The sequence below is a fragment of the Armigeres subalbatus genome, chromosome 3 (genome assembly GCF_024139115.2).
Source record: "Armigeres subalbatus isolate Guangzhou_Male chromosome 3, GZ_Asu_2, whole genome shotgun sequence".
Classification (NCBI taxonomy): Eukaryota; Metazoa; Arthropoda; class Insecta; order Diptera; family Culicidae; genus Armigeres; species Armigeres subalbatus.
Window position 1 is genome coordinate 3607613 of NC_085141.1, and position 23847 is coordinate 3631459.

Below are 23847 nucleotides of genomic sequence, written 5' to 3' on the forward strand. Positions count from 1 at the left end.
GTTAATAAAACCTGCCAGAGCCAATATGTTCTGTTTTTTCAAGTTAAGATTTTGCTAATATGATAATGATCTGTAATAAGATCAGTTTGACGAAGAATTTAATTTTATAAACCTCAAATATTAATGAAAACAAGTATTTACTGATAGCAAATTATTTATATAATTATATATTATAATAAAAAATACAGTACTGAAACTGTACTCTTCAAGAAATCTGTAAAACCTGTAATTTTGCTAAAAATATTTGTATGTATAGATTCTTGGTCATCGCTCTACCCCAAAAATCTGTAAAATACAGAATAATCTGTATATGTGGCAACCCTGGCCATAGGAGCGCGCGCGCTGAAAATACACTCCATTGTATTTTCAGTGCGCGCGCTTTTGTGGCTCTGGTGTGCACTTTTTTGATAGTTTGACATGACATTTAGAAAATTCAAATATCCTTCTATTAGTTGAACTTACTTAGTTAAGGCTATAAAATCGTTTAGATTGTGTAAAATCAAAGAGCAGATTTTTTTGCACTGAGTGTAGGACAACACTGCATACAGTGATCGGCCGGCTTGAACCTTCAACTTGATTTGATAAATTTTTTAAAGGTATTGTTACCTGAGTTTTAAAATATAATATATCATGACGGCCTTTAGGAGGCGCTAGTGTTTTTTTTTTAATTATATAACCTAACTACTATGTACAATAATATTAACAATAAAAATTTGATAACCTAGATTGGAACTAGCGCCCTAAGCGCTTCTTGGTCCGAGTGCAAGCAACGGACCCTAAACTTTTCTTTACACTCACCAAAGCGTTCATGTAAGGTTTTTATCCCGGCCAGACGGTGGACCTCAGCTCTGCCGTAATCTGGAAAAGTGACGTAACAGTTATTTTACAACATGCATGTTTTCCATTTTTCTGTTAAAGAGCTCGATGAGTAGTACTCGTTAACACCATTTTTGGAAAATGGCGTATACGTCACTTTTTCAGATTACGGCAGAGATGTTCTTGTCCTGGGGGAGTGTTGAGAATCATCCTCAGGAATTTGTTTTGGACCCGTTGAAGTTTGAGGTGGTGGGGCCACTCGAGTTCAGTTCATTCAACGTTAATTACCTATGTTCCGGGTATTAAGCCACCCGGAGTGGAAAATAATTGCTATGTCTTGAAAACTCAACTCAAATTCAAATTCAAGTTTGACTGTATAAGGAAGGCCTATCATTGGATCACCCTTAATAGACGCGCGAGGTTTGTCGTAAATTCGAGCATTAAAACACACTGTCAATTATTTTATGCGGAAAATATGAGAACCTCCAGGGTCCCGAATAAATTTTTCAAATATTCACAACACAACTACCGCGCAACAGCACATCTGGAATGTAGGTGTAACTCTGATCTACACAATAAACATCTCCAACCATTTAAAACTCCCATTCTCTTCGATTTTTCCTTTGCAGGTTTATTCCCGAAGACTACATCCAGTGTTTGGTGGAATTCAAGCCAACTTTTCTTTTTGTCGTTCCCTCGCTGATGCTATTCCTGGCCACCCATCCGAAGGTGACCCAGGAACATCTGTCGAGTGTGAATGCCATCCTGGTTGGTGCAGCGGCCGCGCCTCTCCAGCTACAGGACAAGTTCAAGCAAAAATGCGGCAAAGACGTGGACATCACCCAGGGATACGGAATGACCGAGAGCTCTCCGGTCACTCTCTGCACTCCGGTCAAGTACGATTTGTCCAAGGTCGGCACGTGTGGCCAATTGTATCCAAACACGCAAGCCAAGATTGTGTCGCTTACGGATGGTAGCAACCTGGGTCCCCATCAGTCGGGAGAGCTGTACATCCGAGGCCCGCAGGTTATGAAGGGCTATCTGAACAACGAAAAGGCCACGAAAGAGACGGTCGATTCAGACGGATGGCTACATACCGGGGACGTTGCGTACTACGACGCGGACGGATATTTCTTCATTGTAGATCGCACGAAGGAACTGATCAAGGTCAAAGGAAATCAGGTTAGTAGCTACTTATTTGTAATCATTTATTACAACTTTAACTCATGTTACACGTTAAGTTTGTGTCCTGTATTTTAGAATACTTACAGCGCAGGTTTGTGGTCAAGAATTTGTATCTCTCTCTTTCTGCTATCGCAGCTGCTTCAGCAGTTGCCTTAAAAAGTTTTCGGTTTTTGTAGTCTAGGGTTTTGGGAGTTTATAAATGAACACTGAGGCCATCGCTTACTGATCCATGGGCTCCACGCTGGATTCGTCAATATCCATCGCATTTTCGTCAGGTTTAACCGTTTCGGAAGCATCGGCCGCCATCGGGACAGTAGTGTCGACGACCTCCGAAGGTGGCTGTTCCTCCTCGTCGGTGGCCATGACGTTTTCCGACACTATGGCAGAAGGAATGGTTTCCATTTCATCGGAGATCACTTGAGCGGAAGGAGGTTGATCCGGTGCTTCCACCGGCAATGAATGAACTTCGAGGTCAATGCTTTTGACAACTTGTTCATCAACTTCAGGTGCTTCGGAGGGTTCAGTTGATTTGGGTTCGATTGCCTCAATAGCGGGCTGTGATTCGTCAATCGTTTGGTCCTTTTCTAAGGAATTATCCAATACGGGTGTTGTATTATCCTCCACAGTTGCGAGCGAATTTGCTGAATTAGTATCCGCCGACACAGTGCTAAAAACGGAAACTGCACTCGAAGCGGAAGGATCATCCGAGGAGACGATGCTGCTTTCGCTGGCGGATTCAGGTTCACCGGATTGGAACGATTCTATTGAAGGGAAAACTGACACCACATCAGATTCTGAGAGCTCTTCGGTTGTAGCCCCAACCACTGCCGTACTGATAGGTTCAATTGTCGTATCCTCCGTAGCTGATTCCTCTGGTAGTGGTTGCGGAGGCACAATATCGGTATCTGGTAGTTCTTCTTGTGAAAGTTTGGCCATCTTAGCTTTCGGCTCTTCGTCATCAGCTGAATCGATTTCAGTTCCTGTTTGGAGAACTTCAGCCGACGATGGAGGTTTGTCGGTATCGAGAGATTCCTGAATTGGTTCATTTTCAGTAGCAAGCTGTTCTGTTGGTAAAGGTTCGTCAAGCTTCCTTTCTTCGTCATCTGCAACAGAATCGACTACAGCGGGTGAAGGTTCTTCAGCAGGGGCATCAAGAGGAGTAGTATCGTCGGAATTAGGCTGTACTTCGGTTGAATAGAGATGCTTTTCAATAGGAACTGTAGCATCGTCTGTTGTCCCAGAGTCGTCTTCACCACTCCCGTTCACTTCTGCTGGTGCTGTTTCTTCCGATTTTAAATTGTTGATATCGTTATCGATAGGTGCCAATTTGGGCTCATCATCGGACACTTGTTTCTCCGTATCTTGTTCTTCCGTTGGTTCCATCGTCGGAGGTACTTCTTCTGCGTGGGCCGGAGTTGTTATATTCACTGGGGGTCCGACGGTCGCAACGCCGGCATGAGCTGCCATCTCGTTTGATTCGATTCCAAACGCCTCGTTGTCCATTTCGATGTCCACATTAACTTCCAAATCGCCGTTGACAATAGAATCCAGCGAATCGCCATTTTCGCTGTCTGATCTTCTTCGTCCCGGTTCCTGAGTGCTGACCACTGTGAATAAAAGAAAATTTAAATCAAATGTTATTCCTTACAGGTGTCACCAACGGAACTGGAAAATCTAATCCTAGAACTGCCAGAGGTCTCCGACGTAGCCGTCGCCGGAATCCCGGACGAAATGGCAGGAGAACTTCCGAGGGCTTACGTAATTCTAAAGCAAGGACAGACGCTCACTGACAAGAAGATTATAGACCACGTGAAGGATCGTGTGGTCAAATATAAACAATTATCGGGAGGAGTATTGTTTGTCAAGGAAATTCCTCGGAATGCCGGAGGAAAGGTGCTTCGGCATCAATTGCATCTGTTGGGTGAACAGCTGGATGACGCTTTGTAGTGAATTCATGTTGTATAGGCTTTTATTTCAATGTAGTGTGCTTGGTGTTTAAAGTGTAATTTTGTAATTATGTTTCGTGTTTGAAGATCAATTGTGGTAAATATTATGATCAATCATAGAAGCAAATATATATATATTTTTGGATAAAAATTTGTCCCTTTGGTTTTAAGAAAATTCAATTGCCTCACAACTCCACTATGAATACATTTAGGTAGGTATTTAGTTTTGAGATGCAGGCTGGCTTTGAAACATTGTTTCATATTGTAAACCTTCTTGGCAATCTTCTCAGGAACAGTTCTCTAAGAAGTACGGTTTCTCAAGTTAATAACTGCGAGTAGAGTGATCATATAAAATGTTTCCAAAGGAGGACAGGTCATCCGGGTTGGGGAGAAAATGGAGGATATTTGGTTGAAAAGCAGGATTGGAGAAACAAAATACCGAACACGAAACTTCCTGTTTTCGACTTAACAATGATCTTTTTTTTTTTTAATTTTATTACATCATATATTTAATTAGACTTTTAAATTACCAGAGTCTATGGCTCAAACCTTGGTCTAATATGCAACGGTTGAGCACATTTATCGTTTTTAAATCTTCATATACAACCGAATCTTTTTTTACACGGATTATTTTCACACAGATTTTTTACACGGTTACTCGAAATAAAACGGATTTTTTTACACTGATTTTGACACACGGCACGCATTCCCCGTGTAAAAAAAGAATCGGGTGTATTAATTGCAGTTCCAACTAGAAATGGGTTGTTCAGGGGTATGAATGTTTTTACAAATTCTAAATTTACATGAAAACTGAGCCAAACTCCAATTTTTCGGAATTTTTGGAGCACCGGAACTATTTTTAATTTGCATTTTAAATATATATGGGACTAAAAATGTGTTCCTATTCTGCATGCGGCGTGAGTGTGTCAGCAATCCAGCAAATACGGTGGCCCAGAACTGGATAACGTGAATTCCGGGCGGAGGATCCCAGATTAAATAAGTGAAACTGTGCACTATGGTCCTCCGGAAATTTAGGGGGTTTGGTGTCAGGCCAGCCAGCCAGCCAGGCAAGCCAGCCAAAAAAAACTCACGCAATGAACAATCAACAAGTGGACCGGAACCATCGGCGAAGACTACTGCGACGAAAAGGGACTAGCGACTGGAAACTCGTTTCGTGGGACTCGCCGATGTGCTCAAGGACTATGGATTCGGCATCGTAGCGGAGGTTTGTTTGGAAGGCATCAATGGTGCGAACGTTTAGAGGCAATCATACCATCTACCAGAGCTGCGGCAACACACACGAGCTGCAAATGCGCGTGATCGGGTGGTGGCCGATCAACGAGAGAATGTGCAGGTTGAGGATCAAAGGCCGGTTCTTCAACTTCAACATAAGCAACGTCCATAGCCCACACTTCGGATGCATTGATGATGATAAGGACACATTCTACGCGCAGCTGGAACGTAAGTACGACAGCTGTCCAAGCCACGACGTCAAAATCATCATAGGAGATTTGAATGCTCAGGTTGGCCAAGAGGAGGAGTTTAGACCGACTATTAGAAAGTTCAGCGCTCACCGGCTGACGAACGGAAACGGCCTACGACTAATTGAATTCGCCGCCTCCAAGAATATGGCCATTCGCAGCACCTACTTCCAATACAGCCTCCCGTATCGGTACACCTGGAGATCACCACTGCAGACAGAATCACAAATCGACCACGTTCTGATTGATGGACGGCACTTCTCCGACATTATCGACGTCAGGACATATCGTGGCGCTAACATCGACTCTGACCACTATCTGGTGATGGTTAAACTGCGCCCAAAACTATCCGTCATCAATAATGTTCGGAGCCGACGACCGCAGCGGTACGGCCTAGAGCGACTGAAGCAACCTGATGTCGCCATTGCATACGCGCAGCATCTCGAGGCAGAGTTGCCGGAAGAGGGTTAGCTCGATGGGGCCCCTCTTGAGGACTGCTGGAATACAGTCAAAGCAGTCATTAACGACGCAGCGGAGAACAACGTCGGGTATGTGGCACGAAGTCGACGAAACGATTGATTCGACGAAGAATGCAGACAGATTCTGGAGGAGACGGACGGACGTTATAGACGGAAGCGGAGACAGTAGACCCGCGTTTTTCAGGAGAAGAAACGCCGCTTGGAAGAAGCGGAGTGCGAGGAGATGGAACAGATGTGCCGTTCTCAAGAAACACGCAAGTTTTATCAGAAGCTCAACGCATCCCGCAAAGGCTTCGTGCCGCGAGCCGAAATGTGCCGGGATAAGGATGGGAGCATCTTGACGGACGAACATGTGGTGATCGAAAGGTGGAAGCAGCATTACGAGGAACATTTGAATGGCGCTGAAAGTACAGGCAGAGAAAATCAAGGCAGCGGAGGAGATGACTACGTTAATAATTCATTGGACGATAGAAGCCAACATTTGCAAAGGTGGCAGAACTGTACACCCGCCTGAAACGTGAAGCAACAAAAGTTGGACTGGTGATGAATGCATCGAAGACAAAGTACATGCTTGTGGGCGGAACCGAGCGCGACAGGGCCCGCCTGGGAAGCAGTGTTACGATAGACGGGGATACCTTCGAGGTGGTCGAGGAATTCGTCTACCTTGGATCCTTGCTAACGGCTGATAATAATGTTAGTCGTGAAATACGAAGGCGCATCATCTGTGGAAGTCGGGCCTACTACGGGCTCCAGAAGAAACTGCGGTCAAAAAAGATTCGCCACCGCACCAAATGTGTCATGTACAAGACGCTGATAAGACCGGTTGTCCTCTACGGACATGAAACATGGACAATGCTCGAGGAAGACTTGCAAGCATTCGAAGTATTTGAAAGACGGGTGCTTAGGACCATATTTGGCGGTGTGCAAGTAGACGGTGTGTGGCGGCGAAGAATGAACCACGAGCTCGCCCAGCTCTACGGCGAACCCAGTATCCAGAAGGTAGCTAAAGCCGAAAGGGTACGATGGGCAGGACAAGTTGCAAGAATGCCGGACAACAACCCTGCAAAGATGGTGTTCGCTTCCGATCCGGCAAGTACGAGACGGTGTGGAGCACAGCGAGCAAGGTGGGCAGACCAGGTGCAAACCGATTTGGCGAGCGTGGGGCGCATTCGAGGAGAGATGCAGGCGCAGGATGGAGAGATGCAGGCTCGAACCGTGTATTGTGGCGTCAAATTGTTGATTCAGTGTTATCTGTTTAGATGTTAACTAAATAAATGAAATGAATGAATGCTTAAGATTTTTGAATTTCTAACCCCACAAACTAAAAATTGTTTGACTAAAAAAATTTTATTACGATCTAGAGCCATTTCAATCCTCATTCTCTATATCATGCCATGACAAATTTCCATGATTCAACTTCATCTCGAAATATTTCCAGGTGGCAGCACTGATGAAGGAACCGCCCCCATGGTGATCGGGAAGCAGATGAAGGTGGAAGCCGGTAAGCGACCGCATTTTCGTGTTGAGAGTGAAATGCAAATTCTTCAACTATAAACTGATCAGCATCAATGCCCCAACGAACGATAAGCCTGATCTGCCGTAATCTGAAAAAGTGACGTATACGCCATTTTCCAAAAATGGTGTTAACGAGTACTACTCATCGAGCTCTTTAACAGAAAAATGAAAAATATGCATGTTGTAAAATGGCTGTTACGTCACTTTTCTAGATTACGGCAGTGATGACGTGAAGGATGAGGTCAACGGAGATACGCAGATTTGAAGAGAAAGTTTATTTCGACCTGTCATTGGTACGGAAAGCCTTCATTCCGCTACCAACGATAATGGTCTGCGACTTGAAACCTCTGCTGCTGCTAGATAGGGATGGTAATCAGCAGTCGCACGTAAGAATAACCGCAAACACATCTGGCAACATCCGAGTGGAGACATTTGCTCACAGATAGACCACGTGCTGATCAACGGACGACATTTCTCGGACGCCATAGATATAAGGTCCTTCAGAGGCCCGAACATTGACTCGGATCACTACCTTGTAGTTGCAAAAATTCGGACGCGACTTTCCAGCGTCACGAATTCACGAAACAACAGAACGATGCGTTTTAATATACAACGCTTGTCAGTTGAAGAAGTTGCTGAACAGAAACTGGACGAGCGGATAGTGACGTCAACAGATTGTGAGAAAATATCCTGTGACTACAACAGCGCAGGAAATGTTAGGCACTGCACAGCGATGCCAACGAAATGGTTGGTTTGATGAGTAGTGCCAGCGAGAGACGGACGAGAAAAATGTTGCTAGGACTCGAATGCTAGTTGCTCGTCCCCTTGCAGAAAAAAGGCAACACGAAGAGAGTGTGATAGCTGAAGCGCAGCAGAACATGGATAGAAACAATATGCGGAGGTTTTACGCAACTGTCAATGGCGCGCGGCATAAGACTGCGCCAGTGCCCGCTATGTGCAATGACCGAGAGGGGAATTTGCTGACAGACAAGACTATGGTGGCAACCAGGTGGAAGGAGCACTTCGAAGATTTGTTGAACGGTGAAAATGCAGGTGTATTAAGGAGCAGGATGGACATCGTCGGCGTCGATCAAGCTGCGGAACCACCAACGCTGGACGAGGTAAAGAAGGCTCTAAACGAGCTGAAAAACAATAAAGCTTGTAACCGTTCGGTTCCAATATGAACTTGTTGGCTCCACCACAAGTGAATTTCCGTCACCAATCTCTCCCATCATGACCTTTCCAAAGGTTACACCTCGGAACTGTCACACTCACTGGTCGAAGATTTATCTCACGAGTGAGTGCGTGTTCCACTTTCACGTCATACCAAGTGTGACCAGATGCGATAGACGTTCGAGCAGTTTGAGTTCGGGCAAAATACGCACAGCCCTGTTCCATTTGAGCTTGCCTATAGAGGGTGCTCAATGCAACAGGATGGGCAAACTTAAAAGCATAGAACATAATTTATGTAAAAAGGGACTATAAAAGAGGCGGAAGGCGTAGAATCTTTCTCTTTTGTAAAACCAGTGATCCTTGAAAGAAGTAGTAGTGCGCGCGTGTGTAAATAATAGAAGGTTAATTGTATAAATAATTGTTGGTGAAGTTTCTTTTAATTTTGTGTTGTTTCTTTTCTTATAATAGGATCTGTTAGTCGTTAAAAATAGTTGTTGTAATGGTAAAGTAGTACGGTTTTGTGTAGATTAAAAGCTATTAGTACGGTTAGTAGTGTCAACATGTAAAACTTAGCCTAAATTAATGTACTACTTAAATTATAGTTTAAATCCTGTAAAACAACACAAGAACAGAAAAACGACAGTAACAAACAAATTAAAAGTCACCGAGAAAAAGGTGAATATCATGTGCTGTGAACAGATCAGAAAGTTTAGAGGTTAGGAAGTGACGTCGCAGGGTGCTAATCCGTTGTGTCCAGGTCCATGCCAAAGAAACCTTTTTCTTTTGTACCTTTTTTCAAAGTTCTCGTCAGTGGAGTGGTGGAGGCTTCCGGAGAGGAAAGACTAGTGTTCGTGCGCCGGCCGTATAGATCCCGACGATTTGGACGCCGGAGACTTTCGGTCCAAATCCGTGCCGCCATTGCTTTTGAGCACGCGGGATTGCCGTTTGCCGAACGTAGGCCGCCATCTTCAAGTCATATTCCCAAGCAAGCACTCGTTTCACCAGGTAATCAACAACCGAACCACGACGAACGCCAAGCCGGCCAGATAACGCTTGATCGGCCACATCTTCAACAGAAAACACCAAACCAAGCGCAAGTACCCTTGAATGTGACGTCACAAATAAATTGTTAATTATATTAGCCTCAGGTGTAGCATTCTGCAACGGGGTACGGGGTGGAATCGAACCTGGGGACCCTGAACGTTCGGGGAAACTGTAGGAACATCGCCCAAGACCGACGATTATGGAGCTCTACGATACGCCAGGCATAGGTGTATCGACGCTGTAGCCAACCAGGAATCCAGGCATCCAGGTAGGTGATGCCTGTGTTTTTTTTTTCTTCTTCCTAAACAATGGAGGGGGAATCTGCTCAACAGACATCCTGGGTTGACCAGGAAGTGCTGGGTTAGGGGCCACCTCCAATGAGGGAGGCAGGGCTGCATCCCCGACCAGCTAAACCGTTTCCATTGCCGCCAAGCCCATCGTCCCTTCGGTACAACCAGAAAGTAATGCTTCAAAGGGGGGCCAGTGCATGACGCACCCTCGAGGTTAGCTGCGTGTCCTTGCAGCATCGAACATCGTGACTCGCTTTTTAGAAGAACACCATGGTATCGTGCCAGCGCATTGCCGGCTTTCCAGGTGGCCTTACCACGCCCTATGTCCTCGGAAGGTGGGCAGGGTCGACTTCGCGCCTGCTTCCCTCTGCACGACTGGTATCAAGAATGATGATGCCGCGTGCACCCCAAATTGACCTTTCTGCGATAGGGCCTATTCGCCAGCACACAGAGGGACTTGCCGACGCGAGGCCTACGCCTGCCCCAGCCTTGACGAGGACCCCTTTCCGTCCTCGGGCTCGGAACCCGCCTGGTTGACCGACGCCGCGAAAGCGACGATACCATGTTGTTCTTCGCGCGGCCACTTGTTCGATAAAAGGATCGAGTTCGACCACAGAGCATGACCACCGGTATGACCCATGAAGCCGACTCCGATCCCTTGGACCACCTCTTATTTGCGCCTGAACTAGCCATCCTTGAGTCCACGCGCCACCTTCTGTGTAGCTCCGAGACGATTTGGGCGATAGCCGATAAAACGGCGTTCCAGCCAACTTCGTCTTTATACATCCTCCGAACTAGGTTGTCCGGGTAGTGTCCAGACCACATGTGGCAAGCATGTGGTCACGCATTGCGCGAAAACGTGAGCACACGAACAACACGTGTTCCGCCGTTTCCTCTAAACCTGCGCACACCAAACACTCGGGCGAAGCCGAGCAAGCCAGCTGCTTTACCTGCACTTTGATTTTGCAGCACGCTTAAACGCCGGGCACATCGAGCCCCCATGGGGTGCTTGCTGTTCACAGCTTTGCTGGAACAAATCAAACAATTGGGAGGGTTCGTGCAGCATTGTGCCTTATGTCCCTCCAATCCGCAGCGTCGGCAGAGATTGCTTCTGTCAGGGCCTTTGCAGTCCCATTGCTTGTGCCCCGGTTCCAGGCACTTGAAGCAAACTTCGGGTTGCTCGTATATGCGCACAGGGCATACCGACCATCCCACCTTGACGCTCCCTAACTTGACTACCTTGAGGCGTCCGCTGCAGATAGCCGAACCAATGCTACCTGCGTCCCTGCCGGACCTTTCCGTAGCCGAACGGCTGCGGTGGGCGTCTCCACTTCACACTGTCGCCGCAGTGCCGTGACGAGCTCTTCGACTTCAGTGATCTCGTCCAGGTCTTTAACCCTTAGATTCACCTCCGTCGTGAGTGCCCTCACCTTGACCGTCTCGCCTAGGACCTCCTCCGCCAACTTCTTGTAGGCGGCGCCTTTTTGCGAGACGCCCCGCTTCAGCTCGAGTATCATCTCGGCCATCCGGGTACGTCTTATTCGACGTACGTTGGCGCCGAGTTCACCGAGCTTGACGTCACTCCTCATCGCCTTCAAAACATCCGAGTACTTAGCCTCGTCCGCCGTGATGACTAGGGCATCGCCCCTGGAGCGATTGGCGCCTACCCTAGACTTCTTGCTACCCTCGTTCGCCTGGGCCTTCTTTTCGGCCCTTGACGTCTTCGGTTTCCTCTTGTTCTTGACCAGGGTCCAGGAGGCGTCATTCCCCTCTATTTCCCTGGTCTGGTGCGGCTGAGAACTTTCAGCCTGCCGTAACCCCTTACCACCGTCTTGCCTGAGTGGACGGACCTTTCCAGGTCCTTCCTCCCCCGGTTTTGGAGGTACCTGACCGGGGTTCAGCTTCCCAGCCCCACTACCCTTGTTCGGGGTAGTAACCCTCCGCGTTTTGGAGCGGCTCCAGGGAGCTCATCCCTGGAGACTGTCTCCTGTTTTTGTGTCTGCTCCGTTGGAGTAGTCACCCCGACGTACCCGCAAATACTTGAGCCTCAGTCCGGGTAGACTTTGGCACCACTGTCTTAGCTGGCACGCCTTCGGTCGACTCGACCTTGCCTGAGTCCGCGAATCCTTGGGCCTCAGTCTGGGTAGACCTCGACTCCACCGATTTCACGGGTTTACACTTGGCCGTCCCGACCGCCCTCTCCAGCTTGGCGTCCAGCATCGACTTTCGAAGTTTCTGCAAGCTCCTCTTGAGGTCCTTGCTGATATTATGCTTCGATGACGCAAAGTCGATGATGGCGTCCAGCTGTTCCGTCGCCACCTCGAAGGCCGAAAGCCCATCGCGTTTGCGGTTCATCGCCTTCACAAGCCATGGGCCGTCAATAACCCCTTCCGGCGTTTTTATAGCCGAGAGGAAGGTTGAGTGACCCACGCTGGCGCTGCGCACTGAGCTGCCGACTATTGCCTCTGGCCTCCTAGGCGGAGACCTGAACAACCCACCTCTTGCGAAGGGGTTGTCGCCTACACTACTACCACTAGTTGAAGTATTGCCTTGGTTTTCCATTTTGGTCCCACGAGTTGCTCGGGAAAAGAGGTCCACCACGCCAGAGCCCAGCATAACGCGGTAAGGGACAATTACTGTGGAGGGTGCCCAGGTACCCCACAGGCTCCGTTAAAGCCCTAGCTTATTATTTCACCCCCCTGGCCATGCATCCCCTAGGCACGGGTCGCTTGACGCCTTGGGATTAGGGGTTAGGGACGATGGTCCCGGTCTAACTCGCAGTGGCCATGGGGAGGGGTCGTCAAGCTCTTGGACAAAGTCCCTGCTGCCCCAAGGTGATGCCTGTGTGTATGTTTATGTGTGTATGTATGTATGTGCGCAAAAAGTCTCGCTCATTTTTTAGGCACTTACCCTTAACCAATTTTCTCGCAACAAGGTGCATTCGACGCAGAATCTTTTACTATTGAAAATTAGCCTGATCGGACTATAGGAACAGAAGTTATGGCCAAAATACATTGTTTTCATAACAAAAGTGCGTATAATTTACTCACTCGAAAGAAACGAGAAAGGCACCATAGGTGGAAAAATCTGGGTTTTTTGTTTTAAATTTTAAAAATACTTAGAGGCGTCAAAAAATATGGGTTCTTTGGGAAAGTTGACCTTAAATCAAATAATGATTCGATTAAGCGAATAAAAAATGTTGACAGGAAAGGTCAATTGGTTGAGTATAGTAGCAAACATTGCTTCTTCTCTTACCAACTATTTTTTCAAAAAAAAAAGTACGAAAATTAACTTTTAGATGCTTTTTCAGTTTAAAAGCAAGTGATTGAATGCTAACAGCCGAAACTTTGAAACCAGCAACTGCTTATAATTGTTATAAGTCAAAGGACGTGTTTGCTGATTTTCAGTTCAAAAAACGTGTCCCGGGATTTGGTCTCCCATGTTATTTAAATGGGAGTGGGATTTGCGTTTCCCGTGATAGGAGAAGTCTTCATGAAAAAATAATTTCCCAAAGTGTAAACTCAATCGCGGGAAAAGTGTACGGTTCAAAATCTCATGTGTGGAGATACAAATCGCCCTGGAAACAATTCCATTTGAACTTATTCTGCACGGGAAATGAGTAATCTCCGACGGAAATTAATTATCGAAAGAACTTAGTGAAGTGGGTAGTGAAAAATGAGAAATGTGAGAAGTGTGAAGAGGGAACGAGCCATGAGAAGTGGGCAATGAGTAGTGAGAAGTGAACAGTGAGAATAAGAAATAAGATGTGTAAAATTAGAAGTGAAAAGTGACAAATGAGACGCGAGAAGTAAAAAATGAGAAGTGAAAAGTTAGAATTGAGTTTCGCGGAGTGAGAAAATAAAAGTGAAAAATGACTAATGAGAAGTGAGAAATGAGTTGTGAGAAAGTGTAAAATTAGAATTAAGAAGTGATAGTTGAGCATTGAAAAGTGAGAAATTAGTAGTAGTTATCTCTCTCTCACTCGCTTTCACTCATTCACTCTCTCTCCCTCACTCACTCAATCTCACACGCACTTATTCTCACTCACGCGTTCAATCACTCACTCTCTCAATCTCACATACTCATTCTCACTCACTCACTCACTAATTCTTACTCACTCCCTCTTATTCACTCTATCACTCACACACTTTCGCTAACTCACTCAATCTCACACACATACTCATTTTCACTCACTCACTCAATCTCATACACACTCATTTTCACTTACTAACTAATTCTCACTCTCTCACTCACTTTCACTCACTCACTCATTCACTCACTAACTCTTACCCTCACTTTGACTCACTCACTCTCCCACTAAGTTACCCTCACTCACTTACACTCACTCACACTCATTTTTTCTTTCTCGCTCTCTCCCTTTCTCTCGCTATTTTTCCGAAATCCGAACCAAAACCCAGAAGTGTAAACGGGCGCAGATACGCAGATTCTCAATACCCGAAGCAAAATTCTGAACTGTAAACCCAATCACTGAAAATGTTTTGACAGTGGAGATTTATCAGCGGAAAATTTTACCTGACATAACCCGGAGCAGAATCCCGTAACAAATCCCGCGGACACGTTTTCCAAACTGTAAATCAGCTTTAATATACAATAGATTACCTGTTGAAGTGAAGATACATCCAATCAAGCCCAAAATTCACTAGATTAAAATATTAAAAGATTCATTACTGTTTTGATTATTCCCTAGACTAGAACATGTCAAATCTTTGCTAACCGTTCTTAGTATTAGCTGATACAGAAATAATAAAATACAAATTTGTTTGGAATCCGACAGTTTTATCAGCAAGTCTCTGTAACTTGAATTTTCGTAGCTCAAGAATAATGAACGAAACGAACTTACCCAGAATATTCTTTTCGACGGCTCTCATGAATTTATCAATACGTGTGTAATGTTTTCGCGGTTCGTTCAACAGCTCACAGATCCGCTGAATAGTAAACGGAGCAGAGTTGAACGACTCCATTCGGCTCAACAATGTCCTCTTCATCCGATCGTAACAGAACGGATCAACGTTGGGACACTGAGGCAAATCTAATAACAAAAAAAAAGCGTTATTCACAATCCATGGCTGGTGATTTCTAACATCGCAACTTACCGGCAATACTCGGTGTGTTATCGTGAAAATCCATGATGACATGGCTCAACTTGGTCCGGAAGAAGTATTTAACCGCTGCCCATGGATAGACCGTGTCGCCGGTACGGGCGACAAAGCTCAGATAGTCCTCCAGCTCTCGCGGGATTTCTTTCTGTTTCAGACGCGTGAACCGCTCAAGTAGCTGCAGCACTTCGTCGCGATTTTCCATGGCGGACATTTTGCACGGGAAATCGCAGTTCTGGCAAGAAATTTCACAGGAAAACGCCGAATGGGAGCACAAAACCAAACAAGCTACAAACTCGATCGACACACACCGCCATTAAATTGACGTTTGGAGGAAAACGACGCTTCGAGGGATTAGCCATTGTACCGACAAAACTCTACACTTGTAATTGTGGAGATTACAGTATTACCTACACGGTTAAGTCCTTCAAGCTAAAATGAAGTAAAAATAAATTATTGTCTATCCGGAATAAATTTATACCGCTTTTTATACCGAAGTTGGATTTTCTTCCAGATACAGGCAACTTTCCCAACTTCGGAAGTAGTGCGCTGGATTCGCCTAAAGATGCGCTAAACAACGCATCAAGTAGTTTGACAAATAAAACTTCGGAAGAAAGTTCGGTTCGGAAGTCCCGACTTCCGAATTCTAACTTGGTGCTACGCCGACAATAAATTATGTCAAAATTTCTCGCCAAACATTTTTTGCTCAATAATCGATTCTTTCAACTTTATCAATTAGTGGCTTCCCGGATAAAAAATATTATAGAAAAACAATACAATGTATTGTAACATTACTATTCAAAACAATGAATTGACCATAGATTATATTGTAGATGAACAGCCGTCATACGCATATTTGTCCCATGTATGCTGGTATTTCCTATGTATATGGGACAGTTATGCATATAACGGCAGTGAAATAATAGAAATACATTAGAATGTATTATTATAAACCATTTATTTAATAGTAAATTAAGTTTTCGCATTAGAATGTAAGGTCTGAAAAAAAAAAAATTCATACGCTTTTTTTTGTAAAACAATAGAATGTATCGTAAATATATTGTTGAAATATCCAAAGAAATCCGTTCAAATTACATTAGATTGAATTGTATTTTTATAGTAAAACATTACGATATTGGATTTCTTAATTATGACGGCTTCACCATTCAACAATGAAATTTAAAGAAAAATAAGGTAATATTTGACGCAATGGGGTAAGTACTGTTATATTGCTAATATGAAATTTGAACAAAGTTTTCAAAAGTTATCAATGATTAAAACTTATGTACTAAAATATTCCAAAAACAATTGCAAGTATTGTTGCATTAGATAACTATGTTGACGTATTATATCCACCTTGTTACAATATGTGCATTTATCAAGATACAATATATCCTATTGTATGCCGTAGAGCATATGGTAATTCAATTGTTTACACTGTTCATCCTATAATACCTTTTTATCCGGTTCGTGATTGCAAACAATCCCATTTGATTTTGCCGTGACAACTGCTCGTGGTTGCAAACAAACTGCCCTGCCAAAAATATGTATATAAGATACATGTGTCGCCATTATTCATTATTGCAATAGCTCCACCCTAATATAATCGATATAGAACCACACATAAATTAAATAATTGCTAATTCAAGACCACACATAAAGTTTATTTGGATATATATTTTATTAGTAGTTCGCATGGAGAATGGTTATGTGTGCGCTGATATACATCATAAGTTAAATCTATGGATTTTTGCCAATAAATATGTGTGGATTTTTAGTAGCGTGAGTAAAAGCAAGATGAACACAGAGCTAGGTGTTTCAACCTGCCCAATTTATGGAAGAGAAGAAGGCGGGGTTGAAAAACTCATTTTTAGTGCAAAACATAAACGAACCGGCTGGCTCTCCCATACTAAAATCCAAGATGGCTGAATCATGAATTTGGCAGATTGGAACACCTAGTGGTGTATTCATCTTGAGTAAAAGTGTGAGCACAGACAAACAGACATAACACATTGAACATTTACTCATCAAATTCATCGTCGTTCAAACACTAAACGACATCTGTTGATTTCAGTTATTTGGCAAATCACGAACCAGATGGCGATAGTGAGCAAACGTCAAACTCGAGCAAATCCGATGCGCGCTACGAGTGATCGATTGGCCAACTAATAATTATTTGAATTGACCAGTAAATCAGTGAACGGTGGAAATTTGACGAGTGTTATGTCTGTTTGTCTGTGGTGTGAGTGAAATGTGCGTGTGCGTACACGCTCACAGAAAGCCTAATATCAACTTTTATTTAAATAAATCACCCACGTTGAGCATGCTTACAGCGGCACATTAGGAGCTAACTTTGCATGCAAACAAAAGATATTTTAGTTACCAGATAAAGATTGTCGCTTCGGTTCCCTTTGTTCTGCTGTCCGGAACATGTGTGGTACCTAACCAGGAACTAATAACCCGCATAAATCCAAACGATAGCCGAACCATTATTGGAACGGTATACGTTCCAGGTTGAACCATAATGATAATGGTACTTAACCATAACCGTACTGTAGTCTGATAACGTTTTGACCATAGTGACTATGGTTTTCGTAGACCGGACTGTATGAGCAACGGGTTGTTAAGAATGTTAACCGTAAGAGAAAACGATTTTCTTCATACATTTTTGGAGGAAAGATTGTATCAGTACTATATTGATTATGGTTCGTAGACCGTAAACTTCAGTTATTAAGGTTGAGATAATTGTTTTACCATAAATATGTATTGTTTGAAGAACTTAATGTTAATGGGTAACGATATTAACTATGTTCATGATATATTTGTAACTGTACGAAGAACGGTAAATTTGTAGGGTAAAGTGCCCAATAGTGGACCCCCAACCAATAGTGGACCCTCCTGACATTTTTTCATTGTTACAGCACAATGGAAACATTTTGCTATGAAATTCCATCGGGAGAACCTATACGTTACAGTTCTATGATTTGATTACATGCATTGGAAATGCTATGGAAAGTAAAAATAGATGATTTTTAACACTTCTATAAAAAATAAACACGAGAGTGTCCATTATAGGAATATTTTGGAGGGTCCATAATAGGAAAGAAGAACGTCCCGAAACGAAACATGAAAATCAAATGAAGTGTCGACTATAGGGAACCAATTTCCTATTATGGACCCCCAGGGGGTCTACTATAGGGCAAATTTAGTCCGACTTTACAATGTAAATTTTAAAGAATAACGTCGAGTATTTGAGCGTTTTATGTATGTATCGTGAAGAGGAGATGCAGAGCTTGGTATTTGAGAGCCTTGGGCTAAAAACCTCTTTAATAAAGATTATAAAAAAAAAAAAAAAGCTTGGTATTAGATATCACGCAAAATTAATATTTTGAAAATTTCCACTCCTTATGCCAGGAAGAGCAAAATTTCGCTACTAGGGGGTCCACTATTGGGCATTTTACCCTATGCGGGAACCAGGTTATTAGTTCCTGCTTAAACTGCCGAAATTTGCGTTACGTAATTTGTAAACGGACCGCAGCGCAGTCACGTTTGAATAATAAGCCATTTTATAGAAAGCTCAAATGACAGGAGACCAAATACTAATATTTACATTTTACAAGGAACATTTGCGAAAATGAAATGAAATGATGATGATGATGACGAAATGATGATGGTTTACATGCAAATTTACCAAAACAAAGACCGAGCCCTCCACTCAAAATTTCGATCAGCTGTTCGAATCTGTCTCATAAAATGGCTTATTCAGAATATTTAAATATTGTCGGCGTAGCACCAACTTAGAATTCGGAAGTCGGGACTTCCGAACCGAACTTTCTTCCGAAGTTTTATTTGTCAAACTAATTGATGCGTTTGTTTAGCGCAGCTTTAGGCGAATCCAGCGCACTACTTCCGAAGTTGGGAAAGTCAACCCCGTGGCAAGAGATGCTTTTCAGCGTAGCGAACATCTTCATGAATATGTCCAGCATACATTTTGAAAAGTACTTCTCCCGAATCGTGCGTCTACCAGCAACTAGATTTTATCCGAAATATTGTTGACTACACATTTCCAATTTGTTCCAAAATAATACCAGCTATTATGGGAATATAAATCTATATAATAAAAATGAGTTGAGATTTCCTTCCTGACGATTTAACTCGCGAACGGGTTGACCGATTTGCAAGATTTTTTCCCTAATCGATTCGTTTTGGGAACCGCAAGGTTTGTATATACAAAAAGTTGGTGAATTTAACGAGGAAATGTAAAAAATCATTAGAATACTGTTTTGGGTCAGCTGTTGAGGAAAACAAAACAAACGCACGGAAATTGATCTAGAGTGCGGTGCTGCAAATAGTTCATTGTGACATTTTCACCACCCGGGCAAAGCTGGGTTTCTTTCGCTAGTATAATCATAAAACATCTTTCTGCACACCATTTATTTCATTTCAATTTCACTAATTAATGTTGTTCGATTTGCATCCCCGAACCATTTCAACTGTGATGCTCACCACAGTATAAACAATAATAATATCTTTTGTTTGATTCGGAGTGGGAGAACAAGTTACGAAATATGATTTCGTATAGCGTTTGATTTCACCTATCGATTCACTCCAATTCGTAAGTTTATTATATTTTATCATCAAATAACATAGTTCCCATGGTCAAAGATGTAAATCTTGCAAATTATTACGAAAACAATTTTCAAATTTAACCAAAACAAATAGTAAACAAAACACATGATGTTTATTTTCGTACAATAACAACGGACGGTAATGAGCTACCGTCCGTGGACATGGTGGCTATTGTCAAACCCAGAGTGTATGTAATTAAGAGTGGCGACATGTGCCGCATTTGACAGGTCTCCTGCTCGTTTGGAACGCGATTTTGTATGGGAATGACAGATGAATTTTGTTCCAATTCTGACAGTGTCGCCACTCTTAATTACATACACTCTGGTCAAACCTATAGACACTATAGGTTCCATAGACGAGCTGAGGCGAAGGCGAGTGTAGCCAAACGAACTGTCAGTTAGTGTAGCCAAACGAGCATGACGTCACGATTGCAATCCAAGCAACGGAGCGTGTGACGTCAAATTCACGTGGTACACTGTGAAAAAGTGGAAAAACACACTTAATCGAAATGGGCCAACCGTTCCTGCGCTCGTCTATGGAACCTATAGTGTCTATAGTCAAACCCATTGTGATAGTATAGGACGCCAGGGGGGTGGGGAAAGTTGCTTGTATCTGGAGAAAAATCGAACTTCGGTATAAAAAGCGGTATTGTCGGCGTAGCACCAAGTTAGAATTCGGTAGTTGGGACTTCCGAACCGAACTTTCTTCCGAAGTTTTATTTGTCAAACTAATTAATGCGTTGCTTAGCGCATCTTTAGGTGAATTCATCGCACTAGGGGCCGTTCACAAATTACATAACGCTTTAGGGGGTGGGAGGGTACCTGCCAGAGCGTTACGGCCCATACAATTTTCAAAACCCTTTCATACAAAAAACTTTACGAGGGGGTGGGTGGGGGTTGAAAATGGCCAAATTTTGCGTTATGTAATTTGTGAATGAACCCCTACTTCCGAAGTTGGGAAAGTTGCCTGTATCTGGAGAAAAATCCAACTTCGGTATAAAAAGCGGTATAAATTTATTCCGGATAGACAATACCTAAATTTGTTTTTACTGTGTGTTATTGAAAATTTATGCCGAACTGTCATCTTATTGTGCCGGCAGCTGCTTGCCGTGTTGTTGTTCTGCCTGCTGCGGGTGATCAAAACAGTTCAAAACATTGGGTCAGCCTGTTAGATAATTCGTAGTTTCCAGTGAAAAATGAGTCTTTTCCTGAGAAAAATTGGAACCAGTGTCTTGAATGCCCGCACCAGTTACGTTCTTACGCGGTCGCTCTGTGCCGCCACTTTGGATGCCAAGGAAGTTGACAAACTCGTGCACAACAACAAGGTCGTAGTGTTCATGAAGGGAAATCCGGACGCACCCCGATGTGGTTTTAGCAATGCTGTGGTTCAGATCCTGCGAATGCATGCAGTAAACTACGATAGCCATGACGTTCTACAGAGTGAAGCCTTACGGCAGGGTAAGTAAATGGATAAGTATTGGGTTAAACATGCAATTTATATCACGAAGTATTTTTTTTCAGCCATCAAAGACTATTCCAATTGGCCAACAATTCCACAGATATTTATCAATGGAGAATTTGTAGGCGGGTGCGATATTATGCTACAAATGCATCAAAATGGAGAACTTGTCGATGAGCTGAAGAAAGCAGGCATAACTAGTGCTCTGGTGGATGCGGCCGGCGCAGAAGAGAAAAAATAGGAAACTAGATTATAGATGAATAAACAATAAATGTAATATGGAAACTTTTATTTTACCTTTGATGCAATAAACTTTAATAGACCTTCTGATCAAATTCATTACAAGTTATTGAAATAAAGGGGTAATTGTTTTGGTGCTAGGCAAGTGTTGCAAGTTGGCTGGAGTCAGAAGGACAAAAGTTTCAATAGCGGGGGAAAGGCTACAAATGTTTCTCCGAAAAAAATATTTTTGTTGGTATCACACCAAAGTGAAACTTCCTATACCGAAAGGAGACTCGAGCCCGGTCACCACCAGCCTTAGCGCCGATCTGTGGTCAATGTGGAAGTAACGGATGATTTTCACAGGCGTTGTGTGATCGTTCTATCAAAATGTGCAGTGTTGGACAAAATTGAATATTTTAATAAGCAACTTTTTGTAACCACGTAACAAAAGAGACCAAAATTGCCACATTAAAACCAGTTTTAGGCAAAGCTTCTCTCAGCCTTATAGCCTATTCAGATAACGAGTTTTCTCAGTTGCTTCAAATTCTTTATATCGTCTGTTTTGTCGTGTAGCCACATGCTCTTATGTGGATTTCAGCAAAAAAGATTTCAATAGATTTTTTTTTTGAATCTCCAAAGGAAATTCTTTGGAATCCTCGCGGAATTTTTTTTTATCATATTTCTATGGAAATTTTTTCCATAGAATTTCCTCGAAGAATTTTCCGGAACTACCAATAACGTTCTCCAGAATTGTACGTGACATTTTGAAATTCTAACGACGGATTTTTATTTTCGGAATTTTCAAGAAATTTACGTGCACGACTACATACCTTGTGTGGACACGACACGACGTTCACACAGCTGAAAAAACTCTACGTGGGCATCGGCTCTAAAGCAGCCATTAACGACGCAGCAGAGTGCAACGTCGGGTGTGTATGGGGACGAAGTCAACAGAACTATTGGTTTGGAAAAGAGTGCAGACAGATTCTGGAGAAGGACGCAGCGCGGGCGGTCACGCGGAACGTGGAACGCTACAGACGGAAACTGAGATAGCAGGAGCAGAAACGTGTAATAAATGTAAATGTAAAACGTAAATGTAAATATTTCGGGCAATACTCCAGTTCGTTTTAATCGCGCTGTTCGTTACCGAAACGTTCGCTCCGGGACTGAAGCACGTGTTTTATCCGCGCAGCCACCTATACCCATGTAATACTAATGGCACACTGGTGGTATTCGTATACAATGGTAAATACAAGAATCTTGAAATGAGTGCCACATCTATTATTGTCTTCATTAAAGATCGCCTTGGAATTATTTTCTTGTCGCCATGTATCATACACCCAGGTTTTTTTTTACACGGTTGGAATTCATTCATTTCTCGGTTAACCTGAACTTTCACAGCTTTGTTAATACCCCCTAAATTTTCTTTGATTTTTTGTGAATTTTTTCGTGGGGTTAACTCATTGCTTCATTGACGCTGAAGGTCTTAAACGACCAAAACCAAACCGTGTAAAAAAAACCTGGGTGTATAGTACAAATACCACAGGTGTGTCCTTAGTACACTACTAAAAATCCACACATTATATTTATTGGCAAAAATCCATAGATTTAACTTATGATGTATATCAGCGCACACATAACTTTTCTCCACGGGAATTACTAATAAAATATATATCCAAATAAACTTTATGTGTGGTCTCGGATTAGCAATTAGGGGTAATGACGGCTTTGGCAGGTTTTGTTCTATTATTGGCATATGACTGATTATGCTCAAATTTGGCCCAAACATTCTTTGCATATCAAAGAATATTGTGGCCAAATTTCATAAAATTCGGTCGACAAAAACCCCCCTGCCAATAATAGAACAAAACCTGCCAAAGCCGTCTGTTCCCCTATTTAATTTACGTGTGGTTCAATATCGATTATATTAGGGTGAAGCTATTGCAAAAATTTATAACGGCGACTATCAACAGAAGCAGTGCAGGCTGAGCGTCGTCGTCCCACCAAAAGATATTTTAGTTACTAGATAAAGATTGTCGCTGTCGTCGCTGTCCGGAACATCTTTTGCTGGCGAGGATAGGGGATCTAAATGTCAAAGAAGGAAAATCCATACGATTTGACAGGTTGTAACCGATGGTTCCAAAATGATAATTTGCTGGCTCCACCACAAATCCTATATCCAACGCATTTACCCTATACTACACTTAACATACCAGTGAGTGACTGCTCTGAGAAACTCACTTAAGGTTTGACAGATGCAGCACTCACGCAGTTCAATTCCATTCAGTCCTTCTGATCGGTATTTATTGGTAGCGAGGTGGACGTGTTGCCAAAACAAACACTTGTAACAAAAAAATATATGACAACTAGGGGTCGCTATTATATCAAGACAAGATGATATGCAAAAATTACACTTCTTAAATGTTATAAAAGCTCAGCCGCAACTGAGAAAATGTCTTTTCTGTCGAAATAATCAGACGAATTAGTAGTGC

At 43.2% G+C, this 23847-nt stretch overlaps 3 protein-coding genes and 1 long non-coding RNA gene across 5 annotated transcripts in view; 3 read left to right on the forward strand and 1 right to left on the reverse strand.

The window, feature by feature from the left end:
• The window catches only part of LOC134226414 (REST corepressor), a 100941-nt gene extending 96843 nt beyond the window's left edge, over nt 1-4098 (forward strand). For both annotated transcript variants that reach the window (XM_062707177.1, XM_062707178.1), the window contains exons 10-11: nt 1446-1998; nt 3652-4098. In XM_062707177.1, the coding sequence (XP_062563161.1) occupies nt 1446-1998; nt 3652-3948 (850 nt within the window). In that variant the 3' untranslated portion in view covers nt 3949-4098. The remainder of the gene's footprint in view (nt 1-1445; nt 1999-3651) is intronic.
• LOC134226415 (serine/threonine-protein phosphatase 4 regulatory subunit 2) lies at nt 1995-15383 on the reverse strand. Its single transcript, XM_062707183.1, has 3 exons — nt 15044-15383; nt 14791-14979; nt 1995-3608 (listed from the first exon to the last, which is right to left on the reverse strand). The coding sequence occupies exons 1-3, from the start codon at nt 15258-15260 to the stop codon at nt 2221-2223; spliced, it is 1794 nt and encodes a 597-aa protein (XP_062563167.1). The 5' UTR covers nt 15261-15383; the 3' UTR covers nt 1995-2220.
• Nucleotides 8769-10088, forward strand: LOC134223859 (uncharacterized). Its single transcript, XR_009982753.1, has 3 exons — nt 8769-8996; nt 9064-9140; nt 9198-10088. It is a non-coding gene; the product is annotated as an uncharacterized LOC134223859 (long non-coding RNA).
• A 5390-nt stretch (nt 15384-20773) lies between the features above and the next one.
• On the forward strand, nt 20774-21468 carry LOC134227908 (glutaredoxin-related protein 5, mitochondrial). The gene is made up of 2 exons (XM_062709612.1): nt 20774-21132; nt 21196-21468. The coding sequence occupies exons 1-2, from the start codon at nt 20871-20873 to the stop codon at nt 21372-21374; spliced, it is 441 nt and encodes a 146-aa protein (XP_062565596.1). The 5' UTR covers nt 20774-20870; the 3' UTR covers nt 21375-21468.
• The last annotated feature ends 2379 nt before the right edge of the window (nt 21469-23847 follow it).